Genomic DNA, 19573 nt, shown 5'->3' on the forward strand with positions numbered 1-19573 from the left:
TTAAATGTGCCTGTAAAACTAAAAAAAAAATTTCCAAAAGATCTGAAGAGATGATATGCTTATTTTATCTCCTTACCCCAGGTAATTCTGTCAAAAAGATACTGAATGAGGTCCAATCTTAATTTGTAAAGTTTTGGTGTAAAAGCTAATGTGCTGAAATCCAGTAAAGTTTAACTCTCATCTAAATTAATGAAACTACTCATTTTGCTGAGTTTTCACAAGCTGTACTCTTGACCTGAAGAATCACTTTTTTTGTGCCGAGGAGATGGAGTAGTCTTCGTAGGAGATGGGGATGCAGTACCAGGTGAGTCAGTTCCTCCATCAGAGGTACTTGGTGATGATGCCAGGTGGGGGACTTTCTTTCTTCCAAGGAATCCTCCTCCTTCAAATCCTCCTTTCTTCCGTAACTCCACTTTATTTTCATTTTCATCTTCTGATGACCTTTTCTTGGATTCTAGAAAACCTTCAGCTATTTTATGCACCTCCACTCCACTATCAGATTCTCTCAAACTTTTAACTTCGGCTCCAGGAGACTTTCTCTCATACACATTACATTCCCCTGTTGCCCGCTTCACTTCAGCTTGTACTGGACCCAAGTTACCATCTTCAGGGACAGCTCTTTCTACATTTCTGTTCAAGTTCACAGTCTGGAAGTCCCTGTAACTGTGAAAGCTCTCAGTCCTCCTTGCTCTTGCTAACAAGGGACTTTCTCTGTAAGGCCTCATGGAACCATAAGTAGCTGCTTCATGGATGGTTTCATGGTGCTGGAGCTGAAGACTGAAATACAGTTAATAATTACAGCTCACATTTCTTTCTGGGATTTTTCAGGGGCACATCTCATTAATTAAACTACCAGTTAAAACATATAAGTTTTATAATGAATACTATATCCTTATTTATATATATAAAAATGTATTTTAAGCACGCTATATACTGTATGTGTGTGTAGAAAATTAACAATGCAAATAATACACCATACATATATATTTGCAATGAAGCTAGATTTTTGAATAGCTGAAAAAAGCTGGGGAAAACACCTTTAAAACCAATGTGGAACCAACACAGTTTCAGTATTTGGCCCTTAATTCAGATTTTGGAATTTTTTTAAAAATATGGTTAACTAAAACAATATACTAAGGCATTATGTACTTTTAATACAATGACAAAGTAAGATTAGACAAGATAATGTTATTTTTATTAATATGTCCCTAGGCAATAGGAACACCAGTTCCACATACCATCTAAGGGGACATGTGATTTTTCTAATTTCCTTTGAATGAATTCTTGATCACATAATAATCCAAATTGGCAGCAATTCACAAAATAAGTAAAAGGGTAAAAAATGTTTTTTTATGAAAAGAAACGCATATAGTTGAGAAATTTAGTAAAAAAAATTAAAAAATTGAATAGCAACATAAAGTATGAATTTAAAATGTACTTTGAAAAATTTGGCTTTAAAGAACTATGTGATTACAATAGCTCAGCCAATTTTCCCAAAGCAATCAATTCAGCTCTTTAACCTACCTAGAATTTGATTCACGAAGACGGCTATGCTGAACCACAGAAGTTGCTGGACTGATATTAGGAGTAGCACAGCGAGATGTGCTCAGATCACATTGATCCAGTAATTTGAGTAGCTCCTCTTCAGTCGGACCACCTACATCTTAGGAAAACATACATCACTATAATCACTTATGTCAAAAGCCTACCCTGTGCCAAACACCTTTCCATATGGAACCTACCCTTATCCTCACTTTTGTTAACCATATCCATGGCAGTGGTCAGATCCCACATCTGAATGCTGCCATTTGTGTGGCCTGTGAACAAGTAGCGCCTTGGCCTTGAGCCCATCCTACTGGAGCCCTCACATTCTCTCACTGTAAATGAGGATATTGTAGTACAGTCAACAGCTTGGATCTCACAGATTCTGCAAAAGATATCGTACAGTTGTAAACCATGAGGAACAAATTACATTTTATAATTCAGATTTTAAAATTAATTGTCTGTTTGCAAAGTTACAGTTGACTCTTCCACACATATAAAACAGATTTAAAGGAGTCAAAGAAAGACAACAGGAATAAAATTCAAGCCTTGTATTCTCCAATATATTAATATTCAACTTTTTCAAAGAATTTTTATAGCTATCTTCATTGATTTTTTTCATAAAAGATAAAAGAACCTGACAAAGAGCAATTATCCACATTTGACAAATGAGGAGACCAAGCAATGTCAGTAAATGGTGTCCCAAAGCCATAGAAGGGTTAATAGAATTGTACTTGATTGAAACATTTATCCCAGCCTACTTCAAAACAAAGTTGAGGAAGCTTATTTAAAAAAAAAAAAAAAAAAAGATTATTAACAATTAGTGCCAGGCAAATGCAAGGTCTGAAAATAAAGGAGGAAGAGGAAAAACAACTCATATTAATGTGAGAAACACAGGAGCAGAATATGAAGCTTAGCTGAGCTTCCTAGCAGGCTGGGAAAAGGATGGTGGAAGGTAAGAGGTGAGTTCATTCCTGCAATGCCCACATATAGCAAGTGACAGAGCCCATCCCAGTCTCATTCCCAATCTCAAGGCAAAAGCTAGTATTTCACCATTCAGTATGAGGTTTGCTACAATTACTTTTGCAGATATTATTTATCAGATTAATGAATTTGCCCTTTATTAAGTGCTAGGATTCTTTTTTAAAAATCATAAATGGTTGCTGAACTGTCAAATGTTTTTTGTGTTTATCAAGATGATCACTTTTCTATTTTTGTTAATGTAGTTAATTATTTTTCAATAATATCTGTGAATTGACAAAATATTTTTAAAAATCTAGATTCCTGTTTCTGTTTAAAACTACAGTCAGCCCTCCATAATGTGGAACCCACAGACACAGAGGGCTGACTGTACTACACCAGTTCATATAAGGGACTTAAGTATCAGGGGATTGTGGTATCCACCTGCAGGGGGGAAGTCCTGGATAAGGATGTCCCACTGTAAAAAAAACAGTTGGACAGCCCCATGCAAATCAATGACAGTAAAACATGCCCTCACATCATACACAAAAATAAACTCAAAATGGCTTAAAGACTTAAAAATAAGACATGATACCATCACATTCCTAGAAGAGAACACAGGCTAAGCATTCTCTAGCATAATTCATACCAATGTTTTCTGAGGTCAGTCTCCCAAGGCAATAGAAATAAAAGCAAAAATAAATAAATGGGACCTAATCAAACTTACAAGCTTTAGTACAGCAAAGGAAACCATGAACAAAATGAAAACACAACCTACAGACTGGGAGAAAACATTTAGACTGGGAGAAAACATTTGCAAATGATGCACCCAACAAGGGTTTAATTTCCAAAATATACAAACAGCTCATACAACTTAATACAAAAAAACAACCCAATCAAAAAATGGGCAGAAGACCAAAAAGGGAACCCTCCTACACTGAAGGCAGGAATGTAAATTGGTACAGCCACTATGGAGAACAGTATGGAGATTCCTTAAACTAAAAACAGAGTTGCCATATGATCCAGCAATCCTACTCCTGGGCGTATATCCAGACAAAACTCTAATTCAAAAAGATACAAGCACCTCTATTTCACAGCATCACTATTCACAATAGCCAAGACATGGAAACAACCTAAATGTCCATCGACAGTTGAATGGATAAAGAAGGTAACCTGTCTACAATGGAATACTACTCAGCCATAAAAAAGGAATGAAATAATGCCATTTGTACCAACGTGGATGGACATAGAGATTATCATACTAAGTGAAGTCAAAGACAAATATCATGTATCACTTTTATGTGGAATCTAAAATATGACACAAATGAACTTATTTATGAACTAGAAGTAGACTCACAGACATAGAGAACAGACTTGTGGTTGCCAAGGGAGAGGAGGGATGGATTGGGAGTTTGGGATTAGCAGATGCAAACGATTATATACAGGATGGATAAATAAGGTCCCACTGTATAGCACAGGGAACTATATTCAGTATCCTGTGACAAACCATAGTGGAAAAGAATATGTGTGTGTGTGTATGTGTGTGTATATATATATATATATATATATATATATATATATAAAACCAAATCACATTGCTGTACAGCAGAAATAAATACAACATTGTAAATCAACCAAACTTCAATAAAATTAAACAATTAAAACAAGCCTAAGTGCATGAAAACAAACATATGAATATGATTTGGCTCTTTTAATTTTTCCTACGGGATAGATTCCTTAGAATTACTTCTTCCTTTAAAAGTTTTTACAAGTTTTTTTCCCTGCCTACTTATAAAGCCCTTTCATTTCACTTCTCATTGTTAAGAACCTGAACTGTCTTTAAACAAAAAGCTTTGCTTCACATTAGCTTCATAAGGGGCTGATTTCCTATTTAATATTACAAAGTAATTTGTACAATTAGTTTTTTTTATGGAGGGGAGGGGAATAAAGCCTAAGGGCCTGGATTTTAAATGAGAGAAAAAAACATTTCCAACCTGGCTCCTTGGCTTATTATCTTTACAACTATAGCTTTTCCTCTGGAATCATAAACTTAAAAACTATATAAAACTTGTTTTATCATGCAGAAATTGTAGTTGATTACAACACTCTGCTATTGTTTGAAGTGACAGAACAATACTTACGGAAAGAACAACACTGGAGAGGACATGAGCACTGAAGAAGAATATGAAAGACTACATTGTTAGAGAACGCTGTTATAACAGCAGCTTTAAACCATTTGGAGCTTCTTCACCTAACATGTACACCAACACTAAAGCGCAGTGATGCATTTCTCCAGATAAAAATCTAGCCTCTAACTACACTGTAGGTTCCTAATAATATTTTCTTAAAAAAATAAAAAACAAGTTTAGAACACAAAAAAGTCATTTTCTGGAATCAATTCATTTAACAATCACTGATGACTACATGCAATGAACTTTGATGGAAAGAAAATTTATCATTCAAAGACTTTTATCATTAAAATATTAAGACATCAGCGATCACATGCTGAAGAAAAGATAATAGAGAAATTCTTTAAAATATCACTAGCATTAGTAACATTAATATAAAAATTTGTAACCTACTTAGTAACTACTAATAGGAATTTTACTTTTTTCACTTTCTTGACATGCAAAAAATTTGTTTTTAAAGAGGAGAAATGTTACAGTGCAATATGTTTGAGGCTGTAAATAATAATTTTAAGTGAAGTACAATTTTAGTCAAATGAAAAAGAGGAAGAAACTAACTCCTACTGAGCATCAATTATAGGGACTATGCAAGGTATTTTGCATGTTTTTCACTCAGTGAAATCTTGGCAAGGTAGTTAAACTTTAAAAGAAACTGAGGCTCACAGAAACAAAGTAAGTTAAGTTGAATTTACATAGCTAGTAAGAGGAAGTGCCAGAATTAGAATTTCACTTGTCTACCATCCAATTCACTGTGTATCTGTTCTACTATCATATCGCTAGTCCTTCCTAAATGTCCACAGCATTAGTGAAAATCATAAGTAGATTCTAGAGAATAAGCACTAAGTATACTGTCTTAATTTTAAGTTAAAACGACCACAAGATAAAGAATAGACGTCTCTCTCAAAGATCTGTTTCTGATACCACTATTTATCAGTGTCAAATGACTTCACATGTTTTGCAACACAAATGTGCCTTCTGAATATAATATCTTTACAGTAAAGTGTTACCTCTTTCCAGTAGATGAGAGTCTTACAAACAGTTTGTTAGTGATGGGAACAACTTTCTGGATAAACACCTGTTGATCATCTCTCTCTCCAAAAGGCCCTTGGGTCAGAAAACAAAATGGCAAAAGTTAATTAAAATTCAACAGGTTTCATTTAAAAAAAGGAACATTAATTTTGAAAAAAAAGAATTCTTCATGTCTGTCAATGTGGCATTGCATTCCATGTCAAAATCAGACACAAAATGCAACACTACAAGTAGTTCATACTGCATCAGAAATTTAAAAAAATAATAACTCAAAATGGATTAGAGACCTAAATTTAAGACCAGACACTATAAAACTCTTAGAGGAAAACATAGGAAGAACACTCTTTGACATAAATCACAGCAAGATCTTTTTTGATCCACCTCCTAGAGTAAAGGAAAAAACAAACAAACAAGTGGGATCTAATGAAACAAAAGCTTTTGCACAGCAAAGGAAACTACAAACAAGACAAAAAGACAATCCTCAGAATGGGAGAAAACATTTGCAAACAAATCAACGGACAAAGGATTAATCTCCAAAATATATAAACAGCTCATGCAGCTCAATATTAAAAAAAAAAAAAAAAAAAAACCAATCCAAAAGTTGGCTGAACACCTAAATACAGACATTTCTCCAAAGAAGAGATACAGATAGCCAAAAAGCACATGAAAAGCTGCTCAACATCACTAATTATTAGAGAAATGCAAATCAAAACTACAATGAGGGCTTCCCTGGTGGCGCAGTGGTTGAGAGTCTGCTTGCCAATGCAGGAGAGATGGGTTCATGCCCCGGTCCGGGAGGATCCCACATGCTGCAGAGCGACTGGGCCCGTGAGCCATGGCCACTGGGCCTGCGCGTCCGGAGCCTGTGCTCCGCAACGGGAGAGGCCACAACAGTGAGGGGCCCATGTACCGCCAAAAAAAAAAAAACCTACAATGAGGTATCACCTCAAACCAGTTAGAATGGACATCATCAGAAAATCTACAAACAACAAATGCTGGAAAGGGTGTGGAGAAAAGGGAACCCTCTTGCACTGTTGGTGGGAATGTAAACTGATACAGCCACTATGGAGAACAGTATGGAGGCTCCTTAAAAAACTAATAGAATAGAATTACCTTATGACCCAGCAATCCCACTACTGGGCATATACCCAGAGAAAACCATAATTCAAAAAGACACATGCACCCCATTGTTCATTGCAGCACTATTTACAATAGCCAGGTCATGGAAGCAACCTAAATGCCCATCGACAGACGAATGGATAAAGATGCGGTACATATATACAATGGTATATTACTCAGCCATTAAAAGGAAGGAAATTGGGTCATTTGTAGAGATGTGGATGGATCCAGACACTGTCATACAGAGTGAAGTAAGTCAGAAGAGAAAAATATCATGTATTAATGCATTTATGTGGAACCTAGAAAAATGGTACAGATGAACCAGTTTGCAGGGCAGAAGTTGAGACCCAGATAAACATATGGACACCAAGGGGGGAAAGAGGCGAGGGGGTGCTGGTGTGATGAATTGGGAAATTGGGATCGACATATATACACTAATAAGTATAAAATGGATAACTAATAAGAACCTGCTGGGGCGTCATTCAAGATGGTGGAGGAGTAAGACGTGGAGATCACCCTCCTCCTCACAAATACATCAGAAATTCATCTACATATGGAACAACTCCTACAGAACACCTACTGAACGCTGGGAGGAGACCTCAGACCTCCCAAAAGGCAAGAAACTCCCCACATACCTGGGTATGGCAAAAGAAAAAAGAAAAAACAGAGACAAAAGAATAGGGACAGGACCTGCACCAGTGGGAGGGAGCCGTGAAGGAGGAAAGGTTTCCACACACTAGGAAGCCCCTTCACTGGTGGGGACTGCGGGTGGCAGAGGGGGGGAGCTCCGGAGCCACAGAGGAGAGAGCGCAGCCACAGGGGTGCGGAGGGCAAAGCGGAGAGATTCCTGCACAGAGGATCGGTGCCAACCAGCACTCACCAGCCCGAGAGGCTTATCTGCTCACCCGCCGGGGCGGGCGGGGCTGGGAGCTGAGGCTCGGGCTTCGGTTGGAGCACAGGGAGAGGACTGGCGGCATGAACACAGCCTGAAGGGGTTAGTGCGCCACAGCTGGCCGGGAGGGAGTCTGGGAAAAAGTCTGGAGCTGCCGAAGAGGCAAGAGGCTTTTTCTTGCCTCTTTGTTTCCTGGTGCGCAAGGACAGGGGATTAAGAGCCCTGCTTAAAGGAGCTCCAGAGACAGCTGTGAGCTGTGGCTATCAGCGCGGACACCAGAGACTGGCATGAAATGCTAAGGCTGCTGCTGCAGCCACCAAGAAGCCTGTGTGCAAGCACAGGTCACTATCCACACCTCCCCTAACGGGAGCCTGCGCAGCGTGCCACTGCCAGGTTCCCATGCTGCAGGGACAACTTCCCCGGGAGAACACATGGCGCACCTCAGGCTGGTGCAACGTCACGCTGGCCTCTGCCGCCGCAGGCTCGCCCCGCACTCCATACCGCTCCCTCCCCCCGGCCTGAGTGACCCAGAGCCCCCGAATCAGCTGCTCCTTTAACCCCGTCCTGTCTGAGCGAAGAACAGACGCCCTCAGGCGACCTACATGCAGAGGCGGGTCCAATTCCAAAGCCGAACCCCAGGAGCTGTACGAACAAAGAAGAGAAAGGGAAATCTCTCCCAGCAGCCTCAGGAGCAGCGGATTAAATCTCCACAATCAACGTGATGTACCCTGCATCTGTGGAATACCTGAATAGACAACGAATCATCACAAAATGAGGGGGTGGACTTTGGGAGCAACGATATATATTTTTTCCCTTTTTCTCTTTTTGTGAGTGTCTATGTGTAGGCTTCTGTGTGTGATTCTGTCTGTATAGCTTTGCTTTTTTACCATTTGTAGCAGGGTTATGTCTGTCCTTTTATTTATTTATTTATTTTAGTATAGTTTTTAGCACTTCTTATCACTGGTGGATTTCTGTTTTGGTTTAGCTGCTCTTCTGTTTTTTTAAATTACTTTTTAATTTTTTAAATTTTTAATCATTTTTAAAAATAACTTTATTTTGTTTATTTATTTATTTACTTTTTTTTCCTCCCTTTTATTCTGAGCCATGTAGATGACAGGGTCTTGGTGCTCTGGTCGGGTGTCAGGCCTGTGCCTCTGAGATGGGAGAGCCGAGTTCCAGACACTGGTCCACCACAGACCTCCCGGCTCCATGTACTATCTAACGGCAAACATCTCCCATAGATCTCCATCTCAACGCCAAGACCCAGCTCCACTCAACGACCAGCAAGCTACAGTGCATGACACCCTATGCCAAACAACTAGCAAGACAGGAACACAACCCCACCCACTAGCAAAAAGGCTGCCTAAAATTAAAATAAGGTCACAGACACCACAAAACACACCACCATATGCGGACCTGCCCACCAGAAAGACAAGATCCAGCCTCATCCACCAGAACACAGGCACTAGTCCCCTCTACCAGGAAGCCTACACAACCCACTGAACCAACCTTTGCCACTGGGGACAGACACCAAAAACAACAGGAACTACGAACCTGCAGCCTGCGAAAAGGAGACCCCAAACACATTAAGATAAGCAAAATGAGAAGACAGAAAAACACACAGCAGATGAAGGAGCAAGGTAAAAACCCACCAGACCAAATAAATGAGAGGAAACAGGCAGTCTACCTGAAAAAGAATTCAGAATAATGATAGTAAAGTGATCCAAAATCTTGTAAACAGAAGAACTAAAGAGCAAACAAACAATAATGAAGAACACAATAAATGAAATTAAAAATTCTCTAGAAGGAATCAATAGCAGAGTAACTGAGGCAGAACAACAGATAAGTCACCTGGAAGGTAAAATAGTGGAAATAACTACTGCAGAGCATAATAAAGAAAAAACAATGAAAAGAATTGAGGGCAGTCTCAGAGACCTCTGAGACAACATTAAATGCACCAACATTTGAATTACAGAGGTCCTAGAAGAATAAGAGAAAAAGAAAGGGACTGAGAAAATATTTGAAGAGACTATAGTTGAAAATTCCTTAATATGGGAAAGAAAATAGTTAATCAACTCCCGGAAGCACAGAGAGTCCCATACAGGATAAATCCAAGGAGAAATATGCCAGGATGCATATTGATCAAATTATCAAAAATTAAATACAAAGAAAAAATATTGAAAGCAGCAAGGGGAAAACAACAAGTAACACACAAGGGAATCCCCATAAGGTTAACAGCTGATCTTTCAGCAGAAACTCTGCAAGCCAGAAGGGAGTGGCAGGACATATTTAAAGTGATGAAAGGGAAAAACCTCCAATGAAGATCACTCTACCCAGCAAGGATCTCATTCAGATTCGATGGAGAAATTAAAACCTTTACAGACAAGCAAAAGCTAAGAGAATTCAGCACCACCAAACCAGCTTTCACTAGGCAGGAAACAGAAGAGAAGGAAAAGATCTACAATAACAAACCCAAAACAATTAAGAAAATGGTAATAGGAACATACATATCAATAATTACCTTAAATGTAAATGGATTAAATGCTCCAACCAAAAGACTTAGACTGGCTGAATGGATACAAAAACAACACCCGTATATATGCTGTCTACAAGAGACCCACTTCAGACGCATACAAACTGAAAGTGAGGGTTTGGAAAAAGACATTCCATGCAAATGGAAATCAAAAGAAAGCTGGAGTAGCAATTCTCGTATCAGACAAAATAAACTTTAAAACAAAGACTATTACAAGAGACAAAGAAGGATACTACATAATGATAAAGGGATCAATTCAAGAAGAAGATATAACAATGGTAAATATTTATGCACCCAACATAGGAGCACCTCAATACATAAGGCAAATGTTAACAGCCATAAAAGGGGAAATCAACAGTAACACAATCATAGTAGGGGACTTTAGCACCCCACTTTCACCAACGGACAGATCATCAAAATTAAAATAAATAAGGAAACACAAGCTTTAAATGATACATTAAACAAGATAGACTTAATTGATATTTTAGAACATTCCATCCAAAAACAACAGAATACACTTTCTTCTCAAGTGGCCATGGAACATTCTCAAGGATAGACCATACCCTGGCTCACAAATCAAGCCTTGGTAAATTGAAGAAAACTGAAATCGTATCAAGTATCTTTTTGGACCACAACGCTATGAAACTAGATATCAACTACAGGAAACAGTCTGTAAGAAATACAAACACATGGAGACTAAACAACACACTACTTAATAACCAAGAGATCACTGAAGAAATCAAGGAGGAAATCAAAAACTACCAAGAAACAAATGACAATGAAAACACGGTGACCCAAAACCTATTGGATGCAGCAAAAGCAGTACTAAGAGGGAAGTTTATAGCAATACAATCCTACCTTAAGAAACAAGAAACATCTCAAATAAACAACCTAACGTTACACCTAAAACAATTATAAAAAGAACAAAAAAACCCTAAGTTGGCAGAAGGAAAGAAATCATAAAGATCAGATCAGAAATAAGTGAAAAAGAAATGAAGGAAACAATAGCAAAGATCAATAAAACTAAAATCTGGTTCTTTGACAAGATGAACAAAATTGATAAACCATCAGCCAGACTCATGAAGCAAAAAGGAGAAGACTCAAATCAGTAGAATTAGAAATGAAAAAGGAGAAGTAACAACTGACACTGCAGAAATACAAAGGATCATGAGAGATTACTACAAGCAACTATATGCCAATAAAATGGACAACCTGGAAGAACTGGACAAATTCTTAGAAAAGCACAAACTTCCGAGACTGAACCAGGAAGAAATACAAAATATAAACAGACAAATCACAAGCACTGAAATTGAAACTGTGACTAAAAACCTTCCAACAAACAAAAGCCCAGGACGAGATGGCTTCACAGTCGAATTCTATCAAACATTTAGAGAAGAGCGAACACCTACCCTTCTCAAACTCTTCCAAAATATAGCAGAGGGAGGAACACTCCCAAACTCATTCTACGAGGCCACCATCACCCAGATACCAAAAACAGACAAAGATGTCACAAAGAAAACTACAGGCCAATATCACTGATGAACATAGATACAAAAATCCTCAACAAAATACTAGCAAACAATCCAACAGCACATTAAAAGGATCATACACCATGATCAAGTAGGGTTTATCACAGGAATGCAAGGATTCTTCAATATACACAAACCAATTAATGTGATACACCATATTAACAAACTGAAGAATAAAAACCACACAATAGGGCTTCCCTGGTGACGCAGTGGTTGAGAGTCCGCCTGCTGATGCAGGGGACACGGGTTCGTGCTACGGTCTGGGGAGATCCCACATGCCGCAGAGTGGCTAGGCCCGTGAGCCACGGCCGCTCAGTCTGCGCGTTCAGAGCCTGTGCTCTGCAATGGGAGAGGCCACAACAGTGAGAGGCCCGCGTACCGCAAAAAAACCCCACGATATCTCAATAGATGCAGAAAAAGCTTTCGACAAAATTCAACACCCATTTATGATAAAAACCCTGCAGAAAGTAGGCATGGAGGGAACTTACCTCAATATAATAAAAGCCGTATATGACAAACCCACAGCCAACATCGTCCTCAATGGTGAAAAACGGAAACCATTTCCACTAAGATCAGGAACAAGACAAGGTTGCCCACTCTCGCCACTATTATTCAACCTAGTTTTGGAAGTTTTAGCCACAGGAATCAGAGAAGAAAAAGAAATAAAAGGATTCCCAATTGGAAAAGAAGAAGTAAAGCTGTCACTGTGTGCAGATGACATGATACTATACATAGAGAATCCGAAAGATGCTAGCAGAAAACTAATAGAGGTAATCAGTGAATTTGGTAAAGTAGCAGGATACAAAATTAATGCACAGAAATCTCTTGAATTCCTATGCACTAATGATGAAAAATCTGAAAGAAAATTAAGGAAATACTACTATTTACCACTGCAACAAAAAGAATAAAATATCTAGGAATAAACCTACCTAAGGAGACAAAAGACCTGTATGCAGAAAACTATAAGACACCAATGAAAGAAATTAAAGATGATATAAACAGGTGGAGAGATATACCATGTTCTTGCATTGGAAGAATCAACATTGTGAAAATGACTATACTACCCACAGCAATCTAGGGATTCAATGCAATCCCTATCAAACTACCACTGGCATTTTTCACAGAAGTAGAACAAAAAACTTCACAATTTGTATGGAAACACAGAAGACCCCAAACAGCCAAAGCAATAATCTTGAGAAAGAAAAACAGAGCTGGAGGAATCAGGCTCCCCAACTTCAGACTATACTACAAAGCTATAGTAATGAAGACAATATGGTACTGGCACAAAAAAAGAAATATCCATCAATGGAACAGGATAGAAAGCCCAGAGATAAACCCATGCACATATGGTTACCTTATCTTTGATAAAGGAGGCAAGACTATACAATGGAGAAAAGACAGCCTCTTCATTAAGTGGTGCTGGGAAAAGTGGACAGGTACATGTAAAAGAATGAAATTAGAACACTCCCTAACACCATACACAAAGATAAACTCAAAATGGATTAAAAACCTAAATGTAAGGCCAGACACTATAAAACTCGTAGAGGAAAACATAGGCAGAACACTCCATGACATAAATCACAGCAATATCCTTTTTGACCCACCTCCTCGAGAAATGGAAATAAAAACAAAAATAAAGCAATGGGACCTAATGAAACTTAAAAGCTTTTGCACAGCAAAGGAAACCATAAACAAGACGAAGAGACAACCCTCTGGGCTTCCCTGGTGGCCCGGTGGTTGAGAGTCCACCTGCCGATGCAGGGGACACAGGTTCGTGCCCCGGTCTGGGAAGATCCCACATGCCGCGGAGTGGCTAGGCCCGTGAGCCATGGCTGCTGAGCCTGCGCGTCCAGAGCCTGTGCTCCGCAACGGGAGAGGCCACAACAGTGAGAGGCCCGCGTAGCGCAAAAAAAAAAAAAAAAAAAAAAAGATAACCCTCAGAATGGGAGAAAATATTTGCAAATGAAGCAACTGACAAATGATTAATCTCCAAAATTTACAAGCAGCTCATGCAGCTCAATATCAAAAAAACAACCCAATCCAAAAATGGGCAGAAGACCTAAATAGACATTTCTCCAAAGAAGATATACAGATTGTCAACAAACACATGAAAGAACGGTCAACGTCATTAATCATTAGAGAAATGCAAATCAAAACTACAATGAGGGCTTCCCTGGTGGTGCAGTGGTTGAGAGTCCGCCTGCCGATGCAGGGGACACGGGTTCGTGTCCCGGTCCGGGAAGATCCCACATGCCGCGGGGCGGCTGGGCCCGTAGCCATGGTCGCTGAGCCTGCGCGCCTGGAGCCTGTGCTCCACAGCGGGAGGGGCCACAACAGTGAGGGGCCCGCGTACCGCAAAAAAAAAAAAAAAAAAAAAAACTACAATGAGTTATCACCTCACACCAGTCAGAATGGCCATCATGAAAAAATCTACAAACAAATGCTGGAGAGGGTTTGGAGAAAAGGGAACCCTCTTGCACTGTTGGTGGGAATGTAAATTGATACAGCCAGTATGGAGAACAGCATGGAGGTTCCTTAAAAAACTAAAAACAGAACTACCATATGACCCAGCTATCCCACTACTGGGCATATACCCTGAGAAAACCATAATTCAAAAAGAGTCATGTACCACGATGTTCACTGCAGCAGTATTTACAATAGCGAGGACATGGAAACAACCTAAGTGTCCATCGACAGATGAATGGATAAAGAAGAAGTGGCACATATACACAATGGAATATTACTCAGCCATAAAAAGAAACGAAATTGAGTTATTTGTAGTGAGGTGGATGGACTTAGAGTCTGTCATACAGAGTGAAGTAAGTCAGAAAGAGAAAAACAAATACCGTATGCTAACACATATATATGGAATCTAAAACAAACAAACAAACAAAAATGGTTATGAAGAACCTAGGGGCAGGACAGGAATAAAGATGCAGACCTACTACAGAATGGACTTAAGGACATGGGGAGGGAGAAGGGTAAGCTGGGACAAAGTGAGAGAGTGGCATGGACATATATACACTACCAAATGTAAAACCTATAGCTAGTGGGAAGCAGCCGCATAGCACAGGGAGGTCAGTTTGGTGCATTTTGACCACCTAGAGGGGTGGGATAGGGAAGGTGGGAGGGAGGGAGACCCAAGAGGGAAGAGATATGGAGATATATGTATATGTATAGCTGATTCACTTTGTTATAAAGCAAAAACTAACACACCACTGTAAAGCAATTATACTCCAATAAAGATGTTAAAAAAAGAACCTGCTGTATAAAAAAATAAATAATTCAAAAATTCAAAAAAATTTATATAACATTTCAAAGTTATATTTTATGCACTAAGCCTGTAAAAACTGAAGGCAATAATTTGCTTGAGATTATACATTAAGAGTACTAGAAGGAGACCTGTTAAAATATAAGCTCTACATTTACTATCTTTCAGAGTGTGCTCAGTTTCTTATCACTTCAAGAAAGGGATGTATACATGAAGTTACTTTATGTATTGATGTTACTTTTTTGGAAAACTTAACATGCAAAATCTTAAAAAATAAAGTACAACTTCATTAAGTAGAATTTCATTTATCAGAGCCTGTTGTACCCTTCAAGGATTTCAATCTAAATGGTAAATTCAATTATTTTTACTTTATTGTACTTGGCAAGGTAGGAAAATGGCTCATGTGTTTTAGAAAGAATGTGAACAATATAAAGTGTTTTTATGCAAAACTTACACATAAAACTTTAATAATTCTTTCCTGATACTCATTAGCTAAATATCAACTCATTCACAAAAAGTATGTGATATACAACACATTTTTTAAAGATAGTATATCCCAAGTTATCTTATGTGAATCATACCTAATTAACAAACAGAATAAACACTCTTATTAATTAGCAAATACTTATGCTTACTATGTACACTACATGCTTTACAAATCACTCATTTGAATCATCATAACAACCACATAAAGGATGCACTATTATCATCTCCATTTTACAAACGAGAAAAGTAAGGCACCAACCGGTTAGTTAACCAAAGATCTCTTAGGTTCTACTTGATGGAACTGGAATCCAAACCCAAGCTGTCTGGCTTTTCACTAAGCTATGCAGTTGCCCAATTCCTGCACAACTCTCTGAAGTCTAATTCTATTGAAATGAAAAGACAGTCCTCACTCAATAACCCATAAACAAAGTCAAAATATTGATGACGGGTGAAATAACCAGGAAAGAGGATTACGGGACTATATCTTCCCTCCCCCTCAAACTTTATTACTGATGTGAGATTCTCACATAACTTCATACCTTAAGTAATTATCCATACCTCCCCTCTTATAGTTTCTCCAACACTTTTGCCCAAATTAGCACTTTTCCTTCAGAGAACACAAAAAAATATCCTTACATCTGTTATCTTCAATGGCGAAGAAAGGAAGAGGACTCAAACCTATGACCTTTGAATGTGCTCACCTTCTAACTAGCTCCATTTCTTTCTGGCACAGCTGTTTCCCGTATCTGTTACTCCAATCCCCTTTACCATCTACACTCCACCCCTACCATCCCCACCGACACTGGACTTTCTATTCTGTTCCACTAGTCTACATGTCTACCTCTTAGGATATTTTTTTTAAACAAAACTATGAACAGAAAAGAAAAAACATCTCCCTGGCCCTTTTAAACATTTTACATATGACTGTCTTAAGTAATTTACAGGGCTGCTTCTAAGTATCTTTTATTCACATTACACATGTGCTCCCCGATCTGACGCCTGCCTATCTACCTAGTCTCATGTCCTACTATTCTCAGCTACATACCAACAATTAATGACGTTCTTGACATTTGCCAAACCTGCCAGGTTCTATTGGCCTCTATCCTTTTAACATGCTGTTTTCCCTTCCAGGAATGTCCCTGTCCTGGAACTTACACCTTCACATCTCAGTTCAAACTCCTAGCATCACCCCCTGCCGCCTCTCTCAGTTCAAACATTAAGAACTCTGTGAAGTGCTCTGCCTGACCACTGGTTTCTCTCAAAGTTAAGTGGGGGTAAGATCTACCTCATAAAATTGTCAAAAAGATTAAATGTGAGTGTATGTTACAACACCTAGCACACAGACTAGCACTCTCTCCTAGGGGCTTTCCGTCCTATGCACTTGAGCAGTGTGCAAAATACAATCGATTGCTTTTTATTCCCACTGCTCACTATAGTGTAAGTTGATGTTCACTGCAATTTTTTAGATTTCTAATGCCTGGAGCAAAAGTACTCAATATCTGTTGATGCTACACCTTTAACTTACACTATGTTATATGTCAATTATATCTCAATAAAGCTGGAAAAAAAATTGTTGTCGAAATAAAACTTTCAGTGCCTATCATCACACTGGGAACTGGGATCACACAGCAATTGATAAAAGTGACAACACTGAGCAGCTCTGTTATAATGCTAAGACCGTGGTACTACAATTCTCTTCAGAAGCTTACATTTTTTAAAGATAACTATTTTTGGGGCTTCCCTGGTGGCGCAGTGGTTGAGAGTCCGCCTGCCGATGCAGGGGACACGGGTTCGTGCCCCAGTCCGGGAAGATCCCACATGCCGTGGAGCGGCTGGGCCCATGAGCCATGGACGCTGAGCCTGTGCGTCCGGAGCCTGTGCTCCGCAACGGGAGAGGCTGCAGCAGTGAGAGGCCAGCGTACCGCGAAAAAAAAAAAAAAAATGCATTTAGTACACCTAAGCTACCAAACATCATAGCTTACCCTAGCCTACCTTAAGTGTGCTCAGAATACTCACATTAGCCTACAGTTGGGCAAAATCATCTAATACGGAGTCCATTTTATAGTAAAGTATTGAATATCTCATGTAATTTATTGAATACTGAAAGTGAAAAAGAGAATGGCTATGTGGGTACAGACTGATTCTAAGCACATCACTTGTTTACCTTTGTGGTCACGTGGCTGACTGGGAACTTTGGCCTGCTGCTGCCCGACACCACGAGAGAATATGGTACCACATATCCCTAACCCGGGAAAAGGTCAAAATTCAAAGTCCTGTTTCTATTAAATGTGTATCACTTTTGTACCTTCATAAAGTCAAAAAAATTGTATATTTTGTGACTTTATAGAACTTAATCAGAAAAACATTAAACTTCTGTTTTAAATGAGTTTCAAAGTGAAAATGAAAAAATTATATTTAAAACTCCTTTTTAGGTTTCTACTACAGATAATATACTTCTTCAGCATTGCCTACACAGTCCTTGAAACTGTCCCCCCGAAAGATCTAGCCCACCTATGTCGTTTCCAGAGGAATAGCTTCCATGGCTTTCTGTCTCCTCCAGGGACAGTATCTTGAACGATGCTAGAGGAGTAGAACCTGGCTGAGTAGAGATCATTCCTCTGAATCGTGTTACCGTCCATGTCCGGACATGATTATTATCTGCACAAACTAGGAAAGAAAGAGAGCACACAACAGGTGTTAAATATAGATTATGAGAGCACCAACAAAATCACTTTTATAAACATATTTTAACTTTTTTCACTATAATTTACAGTAAACAGATCGTAGCACATTTTGAGTGGCAAACAGCTTACTTGTCTTAAAATTACACTTAATTTGTACCTAGCCAACAAAAATGAGATAACTGAATATGGTTTACCTTACTGCAAATATAAGGTATATAAGTAAAATCTATGGATCCTTATAAAAGTAGCCTGGGTATGAATTTAGAGAAGGTTAAAAAACAAACAGTGTATGTAAGAGAGAAGATGCTGAATATTTTTCTGTTCTGTGGTTAAACTCCATTGTAAACAAGTTGCCTAGTTTATTTTTTCCAACCATATAAATTGTTTCTGCTTATGTTACTCCAATATTAAACAACCAAGATCAGGAGCTACTGAGAATTTATTGGCACAAATAACATTTGTCAAAAAGCTTATAGGAACCAGTTATCTATTGCTCATTCACAGTTGCATCAAGAAAAATTAAGATTTCAATACTAAAGCTGAGAATTATTTTTATATGAGAGTCTGAATTTAAGAAACATTCCAATTAGCTTTATTTTTTCACGGTAATATTAAGTGGGTATATATTGAGATATCTCCTAACAAGTAATCTATTTCTGCTGTTTTTTCTGTCTGAATAGATACTCTGCTAAAAAATATAAACCAAAAAAAAGATATCATTAGTGTAAAAACTGTACTTTTGTGGCATGCCTTAATAAAAAATGTATTAATTTGCCATTTATTATGAACTCATCAGTATCTACTAGGAAAGTATCCAAAATTTCTTATACGCACACATTTCCTACTGGATAAAATGTCACAGTTGCATATTTTAAACAAAACTTTAGAAATTTAATTTTGGCAAACAGCAATAAGAATAAAAAGTGTACATATATTAGTTATACAACAAAATTCTCAGTTCTCAGGATGCCAGTTTTCTGGTGAAAAAGAAGACATTTACTTCTAGGCTACTGAATCAGCTTCACGGGAAATAATTTCCTAATTTCATTATTAAACTTACTAGGATTCAGAAAAATAACATACTTCTAGCTGACTCAAAAATGCAATTATGGATTGGGATTGACATATATACACTAATATGTATAAAGCAGATAATAAGAACCTGCTGTATAAAAAATAAAATTCAGAAAAAAATGCAATTATGCAATTTTGTTAGTATTAATCATTATCTAACATTTCAAACCTACATGAAATACTTGTGTTAAAATGCAAATTTAACTATGTAGTTCTTTGACATCACATACAACAATAACATCATTACCATCAAAATAATATCAACTGC

General features: G+C 38.2%; 1 protein-coding gene across 3 annotated transcripts in view; it reads right to left on the reverse strand.

The window, feature by feature from the left end:
* Positions 1–215: 215 nt before the first annotated feature.
* KCTD3 (potassium channel tetramerization domain containing 3) overlaps positions 216–19573 on the reverse strand; it is a gene marked incomplete at both ends in the record, with an annotated part of 69492 nt that continues 50134 nt past the window's right edge. For 2 of the 3 annotated variants that reach the window (XM_079696996.1, XM_079696994.1), the window contains 5 exons: positions 216–777; positions 1525–1663; positions 1743–1927; positions 5696–5792; positions 18059–18214. In XM_079696996.1, the coding sequence (XP_079553122.1) occupies positions 216–777; positions 1525–1663; positions 1743–1927; positions 5696–5792; positions 18059–18214 (1139 nt within the window). The remainder of the gene's footprint in view (positions 778–1524; positions 1664–1742; positions 1928–5695; positions 5793–18058; positions 18215–19573) is intronic. The other variant, XM_079696995.1, reaches the window with a different exon arrangement.

This window comes from Hyperoodon ampullatus, assembly GCF_949752795.1.
Source record: "Hyperoodon ampullatus genome assembly, chromosome: 2".
Taxonomy (NCBI): Eukaryota; Metazoa; Chordata; class Mammalia; order Artiodactyla; family Ziphiidae; genus Hyperoodon; species Hyperoodon ampullatus.